The sequence below is a fragment of the Eimeria necatrix genome, genomic scaffold, assembly GCF_000499385.1.
Source record: "Eimeria necatrix Houghton genomic scaffold, Enh_scaff661, whole genome shotgun sequence".
Lineage (NCBI taxonomy): Eukaryota > Apicomplexa > Conoidasida > Eucoccidiorida > Eimeriidae > Eimeria > Eimeria necatrix.
This window is the reverse complement of record NW_013654502.1, coordinates 1-7500: the sequence shown is the minus strand read 5'-3', so window position 1 is coordinate 7500 and position 7500 is coordinate 1. Positions and strand designations below refer to the sequence as shown.

General features: G+C 57.9%; 3 protein-coding genes across 3 annotated transcripts in view; 1 reads left to right on the top strand and 2 right to left on the bottom strand.

The window, feature by feature from the left end:
* Positions 1 to 1396, bottom strand: part of ENH_00069180 (hypothetical protein, conserved) — a gene marked incomplete at both ends in the record, with an annotated part of 8970 nt that extends 7574 nt beyond the window's left edge. Inside the window, one exon of the mRNA XM_013582466.1 lies at positions 1 to 1396. This exon is cut by the window's left edge and continues 4334 nt beyond it. Coding sequence (XP_013437920.1) covers positions 1 to 1396 — 1396 coding nt within the window.
* A 735-nt stretch (positions 1397 to 2131) lies between these two features.
* On the top strand, positions 2132 to 3468 carry ENH_00069170 (hypothetical protein, conserved; the record flags this gene model as incomplete). Its single annotated transcript, XM_013582465.1, has 4 exons — positions 2132 to 2168; positions 2346 to 2485; positions 2986 to 3053; positions 3324 to 3468. 4 exons carry the CDS (start codon positions 2132 to 2134, stop codon positions 3466 to 3468), a joined length of 390 nt encoding a protein of 129 aa, XP_013437919.1.
* Positions 3469 to 4939: 1471 nt separating this feature from the next.
* On the bottom strand, positions 4940 to 7376 carry ENH_00069160 (autophagocytosis associated protein, putative; the record flags this gene model as incomplete). Its single annotated transcript, XM_013582464.1, has 7 exons — positions 4940 to 5066; positions 5521 to 5580; positions 5821 to 5945; positions 6320 to 6408; positions 6546 to 6606; positions 7042 to 7073; positions 7265 to 7376. Coding segments are annotated over 7 exons (606 nt in total), but the record flags the coding sequence as incomplete, so codon positions are not given.
* Positions 7377 to 7500: the final 124 nt, after the last annotated feature.

The window sequence follows — 7500 nt, the reverse complement described above, 5'->3', positions numbered from 1 at the left end:
CAGCACCTGTGCGGCGGCGCTTGCCATGTGTCCCTTCCCTTTGGCTGGGAGCCTCTCTTGCTCGCGGCGCCTCACTGCTCCTTGCTGCTGCTGCTGCTGCAGCAGCAGCAGCAGCAGCAGCAACAGGGGTTGCTGCTGCTGCTGGGCCCTGCGCCTCCCCTTCAGGTTCGAGAGCTGCGTCTCGCGGCGCGGCTGCTTCTGGTGCGCGATCTGCAGCAGCTGCTGGTGCCTTCTGAGCTGCTGCTGCTGCTGCTGCTGCTGCTGCAGCCGCCGCTTCGTCTGCTGCTGCTGCTGCTGCTGGTGCTGCTGCTGCTGCTGCGTTTTCCGCCGCCCACCTGGCAGCAAAAGTGGCCTCCGGATTTGCTGCTGCCTCAGAGGGCGTGCTGAGGAGGTTGCGCCGGCTGCTGCTGCTGAGGGGCGAGGGCCCGTCTGCTGCTGCTGCTGCTGCTGCTGCTGCTGCTGCTGCTGTGTCTGCTGCTGAGGCCCGCGGCGACAGCAGCAGCAACGGAGAAGAAAAGGTCGAAGGCAAAAAGGAGTGCCGGCGAGTTGTTCGGCTTTCGGGGCTTTTGGAGGCGAGGCCTTCTTCGCTCCAGTGTACAGACACTCCAGCAGGCCCTGCTGCTGCTGCTGCTGCTGCTGCTGCTGCTGTTTCTGCTGCTGCTTCTGCTGCTGCTTCTGCTGCTGCTGCTGCTGGAGGCGGCGGCGTTACGGCTGCCGCTGCAGCTTCCGGGACGGAAGAAGCTGCTGCAGCTTCCGCCGCGGCTGCCGCCGCTCCCTCTGCTGCTGCTGCTGCTCCCTCTGCTGCTGCTGCTGCTGCAGCTGCTGCTGCTGCTGCTGCTGCTGCGGGCTGCGGACTTTTGTGTAAAGGGTTAAAGGACATTTTGCTGCTGGTGATTTCTTTCAACTTCTGGACGGCCCCAGAAGCAGCAAGGAGCTCTCGGGCCCTTTCGAATCCGCTTTTGCTGCTGCTGCTTGCTGGCAGCCCGCTGCCCTTTGCTGCAGCAGCAGCAGCAGCAGCTGCTGCTGCTGCAGCAAAAGGCAGCGGCGTCGGCGGGGGGCCCCCCAGTCCCGGGGGCCCCGCAGGCACAAAGCGCTTCCGCTGCTGCTGCTGCTGCTGCTGCTTTGCTGCTGCTCTGTCTTCTTCTGCTGCTCTTTGGCTGTCTTCATTTTCTTTAGCTGAACTTGAAGAAGGAGACAGCAGCACGGGGGGCCCCCCGGGGGGCCCCCCTGGGGGGCCCCCTGGGGGGCCCCCCAGCGGCTCCAAAAGGGGCCCCCAGGGGGCCCCCAGGGGGCCCCCGCTGCTGCCAGGGGCCTCTTGGGGGCCCCCGTGGGGCAGCCCAGGCGCTGCTGGCTGCTCTTTGGGGGGCGGCGCAGCAGCTGCTGCAGCAAACGGCATTTCGGGAGAGCCGGAGCTGCAGCAGCAGCAGCAGCAGCAGCAGCAGCAGCAGCGGCAGCAGCGGCGCTGCCGCTAGCGAGGAGCAAGGAGGGCGAGTCGGAGCCTTGCAGCAGCAGCAGCAGCAGCAGCAGCAGCAGCAGCAAGCTGCGGAGTGGAGCAGCGGCGCAGGGGGCCCCACAGGCAGCAAGGAAGGGCTAGGGGGCCCCTGGGGGCCCTCAGCATCCTACAAGTTGGATTTGAATTAAAGAATAAAAAAAAAGAAATTGGAAAGTCTGGAGGGCCCCCGGAGTGGCTGGAGACGGCGTGGGCGGCGTGGAGAGAAGTGCGGGGCTGCGCTGCAGCAGTTCGAAGCTGCTGCTGCTGCTGCTGCTGCTGCTGCTGCTGCTGCTGGAGGCGAAAACGCTGAAAGGAGCTGCTGCGCTGCTGCAGCAGGGGCCCCAGCGGCAGGGGCGGCGGGCGGGCTGGGGGTGGTGAGGTGGGAGCCCCAGCGGGCGTGTGGCAGCAGCAGCAGCAGACCCCGTGCTGCTGCTGCTGCTGCTGCTGCTGCTGCGCATGTGCGGAAGGAACCGGGAAACTGCTGCCCAGCAGCCGAGACAAGGAGAATTCGGCGGACATTTGGAAGAACTCGTCAATTAGAACTTTTGTTTTGCCTTTTAGCGCCGCTTTCCGCAGCTTTCCCCTGCTTTCCGCCGCAGGCGACGCCGCAGCCGCGAGCACTGCCGCGTTCTCTCCAAGATGGGGTCCATTGTGCAGCCCTCGCGTTTCCTGGACGGTGAGAAAGAATTAAAATAAGAAAAGACTTCGCCAGCGCTTTTCGCGGAATCAAAAGTGAGGGGGTGTGAGGCGTTCAACTTGAACTGCGCGCGCGCGCGAGGTGTCTGTACACCTCAGAACTCGCCAAACTCCCTGCCGTTTTTCTCCGTTTTTTCTTCATTTCTTTTGTTTTCAGCGGCAGTTCTTGCGCTTTTCGCAATGCTCGTTTCCGCGTTGTCTCTTTACATGTTCGGGGAGCTCTGGAACGTCGCCCAAGACCCGAAGTTCAGCTCTTGGCGCGTCGGCTTCATCTTGCAGAAACTCTTCCCCTTCAAGGTGCTCTTTGCTTCCATTTGTCACTTTATTTTCCTCTTTTTGGCATTTAATTTCATTTATTTGTTTTATTTTCCTCTTTTTCCTTTTTTTTATTTGCTTTCGACCCGCAAACGCCCCAGAGATAGCCCAGACACGCAGCCAAAGACATTCCTGCACTCTACAGTCTGTGCTGCAGTTACTCTTCACGCCCATACACACACCACTCCCTGCTGCTGCTGCTTCTGCTGCTGCTGCTGCTGCTGCTGCTCCTTCTGCTGCAGCTGCTTCTGCTGCTGCTGCTGCTTCTGCTGCTGCTCCTTCTGCTGCTTCTGCTGCTGTTGCTGCTGCTGCTGCTGCTGCTGCCGTACTTATGTCTGCATTGTCCATTCCAGTAAATGCGCAGGTGGACTTAAATAGATCTTTTGCTGCTTCTGGATTTAAATCATTATTTTGAATTAAAACTTTTGCTGCTTCTAATTTAAATCATTTATTTAAATTAAATCTTTTGCTGCTGCTCGCAGAGGACTTTCGACGTTAACTTGACGCACATTTTGCTGTTCACAGTTGCCGTTTTGCTGCTGAGTCTGCGGTGAGTGACAGCTGCTGCTGCTGCTGTTGCTGCTGCTGCTGCTGTTGCTGCTGCTGTTGCTGCTGCTGCTGCTGCTGCTGCTGCTCCGGGCGGGGCCATTTGGGTTTTATTAATTTGAATCTTTTCGACTTTTCTTTGAGTCTTCAGATGCTGAATTAATTCATTTGGAATTTAATTGTTTTCTTTTATTTCTCCTGGTGTTTAAAGTGCGTCTTGCTGCTGCTGCTGCTGCTGCTGCTGCTGCTGTGTTTTGTGCTGCTGCTGCTGCAGCCCCGAGCTCCCCCCTGGGTACGAAGAGAGCAGCAGCAGCAGCAGCAGCAGCCGCAGGACGAGGACGCAGCAGCGGGCTGAGCCTGAAGAGGCAGCAGCTCCTGCTGCTGCTGCTGCTGCTGGCCAAAGGAGCAGCAAAAAGTAAAAGAGCTGCAGCAGAAGCGGCCAGAGCCGCAGCGGAGCTGCAGACAGAGAGTGCTGCTGCGGCTGCTGCTGGTTGCTGCTGCTGCTGCTGCTGCTGTGGTTGATGCAGCGGCAGCTGCAGCAGCAGCGCTGCAGTAGCACCGGGCGCAGCTGCTGCTGCTGCTGCTGCGGTTGATGCAGCAGCAGCATTGCGGCGGCGTTTATCGCAGCAGCAAGCGCTGCTGCTGCAGCTGGTTTGTGCTGCTGCTGCTGCTGCTGCTGGAGTTGATGCAGCGGCAGCTGGAGCAGCAGCGTTTGAGCAGCTTTCACTAAAGAGTTTCCACTGCAGCAGCATGTGCGCAGCAGCAAGCGCTGCTGCTGCTGCTGCTGCTGCTGCAGTGAATGGATGCGAGAAGGAGCAGCAAATAAACTTATTTAGGAATTAAAGTGAATTTATTTAAAGGTAAATAATAAAGTTGGAGAAACTTTTAATTCCCCCAAGTTCAGCACTCATAGGAGGCCAGCAGCAAGCGCTGTGGGGCCCCCACTTCACCCTAGCTGTTGCTGCTGCTGTTGCTGCTGCTGCTGCTGCTGCTGCTGCTGCTGCTGCTGCTGTGGCGCTGGGCGGTGGGTTTGCTGCTGCTGCTGCTGCTGCTGGCGTGCAGCTGCTTCCGCTTGCTGCTGCTTGCTGCAGCTGCTGCGCGTACAGCCGAAACCCCACACGGCCGCGCATGCAGCACAGCGCCGGGGTGTACGTACACCTCACGCCGCCGCTGCAGCAAACCGCCAGTTTCGGACTTCTGACAAAACTGTCATTTAAAAAAGATTTAAAAACTAAACCCTTTCCAACGAAGCTCTCCTCACGCCCAACCGCTACACAATAATAGACTCAAAAACCTACAAACGCCAACAGGGGGCCCCCAAGGGGCCCCCAAGGGGCCCCCGAGGGGCCCCCAAGGGGCCCCCGAGGGGCCCCCAGGGGGCCCCCAGGGGTCCCGCGAGGGGACCCCAAGGGGCCCCAGGGGGCCCCCAGCAGCCCTGAGGGGCCCCCAAGGGAGCCCCCATGGGGCCTCCAGGAGCCCTGAGGGGCCCCCAAGGGGGCCCCCGTGGGGCCCCCAAGAGCCCTGAGGGGCCCCCAAGGGGGCCCCGCAGGGGCCCCCAAGAGCCCTGAGGGGCCCCCAAGGGGGCCCCGCAGGGGCCCCCAAGAGGGCCCTTAGGGGGGCCCCTGAAGGGGAGAACCTGGGGTCCTCCTGGGGGCCCCTTGGGGGCCCCTTGGAGCGGCTTTGGGGGCCCCAGGGGGGCCCCTGGGGCCTCTGGAATGGTGCAGGTGGGGAGAAAACGAAAGTGAAGAAAGTGAAGAAGAAGTTTTGCTTTGGGAGGGTCTTGAGGTGTACGTACAGCTGGGAGGTGTACGTACACCTCAGGCGTGCGTGCTGCGGCGCAGGGCGCCGCCCCAAACCCTAAACCCTAAACCCTAAACCCTAAACCCTTCTTCAGCACTCGCGCTTGGTGGTGTGGGGCCCGCAAAGGCCCATGTCTATGTCCATTGTGAAGTCGTAGTCAATCGTAGGCACTACCGAAGAAATGAACTTCAGCAGCACTATCAACGCCAAGTCCGGCCTGCAGCAGCAGCAGCAGCAGCAGCAGCAGCAGCAGCAGCAGGGACGGTGGCGGCGCTGCAGCAGCTCGATTCGCCGCAGCTGCAGCAGCAGCAGCAGCAGCACCGATGCCAGCCAGTGACGCTGCAGCAGGCGGACTCGCCGCGACTGCAGCAACAGCAGCAGCAGCAAAGCAGAAGCTGCCGCTGCAGCAGCAGCAAGCTCTCCAGCAGCAGCAGCAGCAGCAGCAGCAGCAGCACGGAAGAAACTACGGGGGTGCACTTTCTGGGGTGTACAGACACCTAAACCGCGCGGCTTGAAGAGCAAAAGGCGAAGGAGAATCAAAAAGGAAATAAATTAAAAGATGGAAATAAACAATTAAAAAACAATTATAAATAATATAATTTATAAATAAAAGAATAATAAATGTTTTTTATTTTAAAATTAATTTTAAAATTAAAATCCAAAAGTCCCACCGAGGCTCAACTCCCTGAGACCTCCAGTGGTCCACGACCTTCTTCATCACCTGGGCGTGCCTGCACCCAAACCCTAAACCCTAAACCCCAAACCCTAAACCCTAAACCCTAAACCCTAAACCCTAGGGCCCTCTAAACCCTTCTGCATCCCTCTGCCCCACCTGCTGCGCCTGCAGCCGCGAGCAGCCGCCGCCGCGCCCCCACCCAAACCCCAAACCCTAAACCCCAAACCCTAAACCCTAAACCCCAAACCCTAAACCCTAACCCCCAAACCCTAAACCCTAAACCCTAAACCCTCACTTGCAGGGGTGAATGGAGGCCGTGGGAACCCCCGTGCAGGGGTGAGGGTCTACAGTGACGGTCTTAGCCGCATAATCGGTCAAAATGTCTTCGAAGATTTCCACGGGGGTTAAGGGGGTTCCACTCTGCTGCAGCAAACCCTAAACCCTAGGCCTCCCTAAACCCTCCTGCGGCTGCCCCCTAGGGTTTAGGGTTTAGGGTTTGGGAATTAGGGCCTAGGGTTTAGGGTTTGGACGCGGATTCGCCTTCAAACGAGCCTTCCTCCATCCCCCCTTTAGGGTTTAGGGTTTAGGGTTTAGGGTTTGTAGTTGAAAGAATCTAACTCTATTCATCGAATCTGCCAACCCTAAACCCTAAACCCTAAACCCTAGTCTCCACCTCCACGCCGCTGCTTAGCGTGCTGGCCTCCCTCTACGGTCCCTGCGCCCTACGCCTACTGGCTCATCTTAGGGTTTAGGGTTTAGGGTTTAGGGTTTAGGGTTTAGGGTTTAGGGTTTACTTCGTTGTAGCCAAAAAGCCAAAGCCTGGGGGTTTGAAAGTACTTGTCGTAGGTAATGCTCAAGTCGTATGTCCTTACGCTCAGCACGTCTGCAGCACAAACCCTAAACCCTAAACCCTAATCACAAACCCTAAACCCTAATCACAACCCCTAAACCCTAATCACAAACCCTAAACCCTAATCACAAACCCTAAACCCTAAACCCTAAACCCTAGGCTCTCCTTACCCGCATCGGGAGCGTTGCGAACGAAATAAGAAGTTGAAGAATCCGCACACGCCGGATCGTCCTGCATTCCAAAACCCCAAACCCTAAACCCTAAACCCTAAAACCCTAAGCCCTAACCTTAAGATCCTAAACCCTAAATCCCTAAACGCTAAACCCTAAACCCTTAATCCCGGAATATCCCTCTAACATGGAAACAAGGCTGAATTGGAGGAACGCCTAGAACAAAGAAACTAAACACAATTAGGGTTTAGGGTTTAGGGTTTAGGGTTTAGGGTTTAGGGTTTAGGAGGGCCTGAGTTAAAACTTGCCTCGCAAAGAAGACTGTCGAGGTCCCGCAGGTTCTTTAAGTCAGGCAAAGCTCCACCCTGCAGCCCACGAACCCTAAACCCTAAACCCTAAACCCTAAACCCTAAACCCTAAAGCCTAAACCCTAGACCCTCTACTAGACCCTTTAAATCCTCAGCGCCAAAAACCCTAAACCCTCGGCCGCGCTTACTGATGTGTCGCGTAGCGAAGACCCGGAGCCGCCTAAACAAAACCCTAAACCCTAAACCCTAAACCCTAAACCCTAAACCCTAAAGCTCCAAATCCGGCCCCTAAGCTCTAGAACCAAACCCTCTTGCAACTTCTGTGCAGAAACCGCAGCGGCGCTGGCCAGCCCTAAACCCTGCCACCAAACCCTAAACCCCAAACCCTAAACCCTAAACCCTAAACCCTACCTGGGGGTTTTTCTAGAGGGTTTGTCTCTCCGCCAGAAACCGAAACCGACAAAACCTCTTCGGGCTCTTCCGCCTCCACCGGCAGCACCCACCCCTCCGCATCCTCCCTGGCCTGCGCGCCAAACCCTAAACCCTAAACCCTAAACCCTAAACCCTAAACCCTAAACCCTAGACCCGCGGCCTCCTCTCCATCTCCCGCCCTCCGCGGGCCCCAAAAGCCCGCAAGCCCCCAGCCG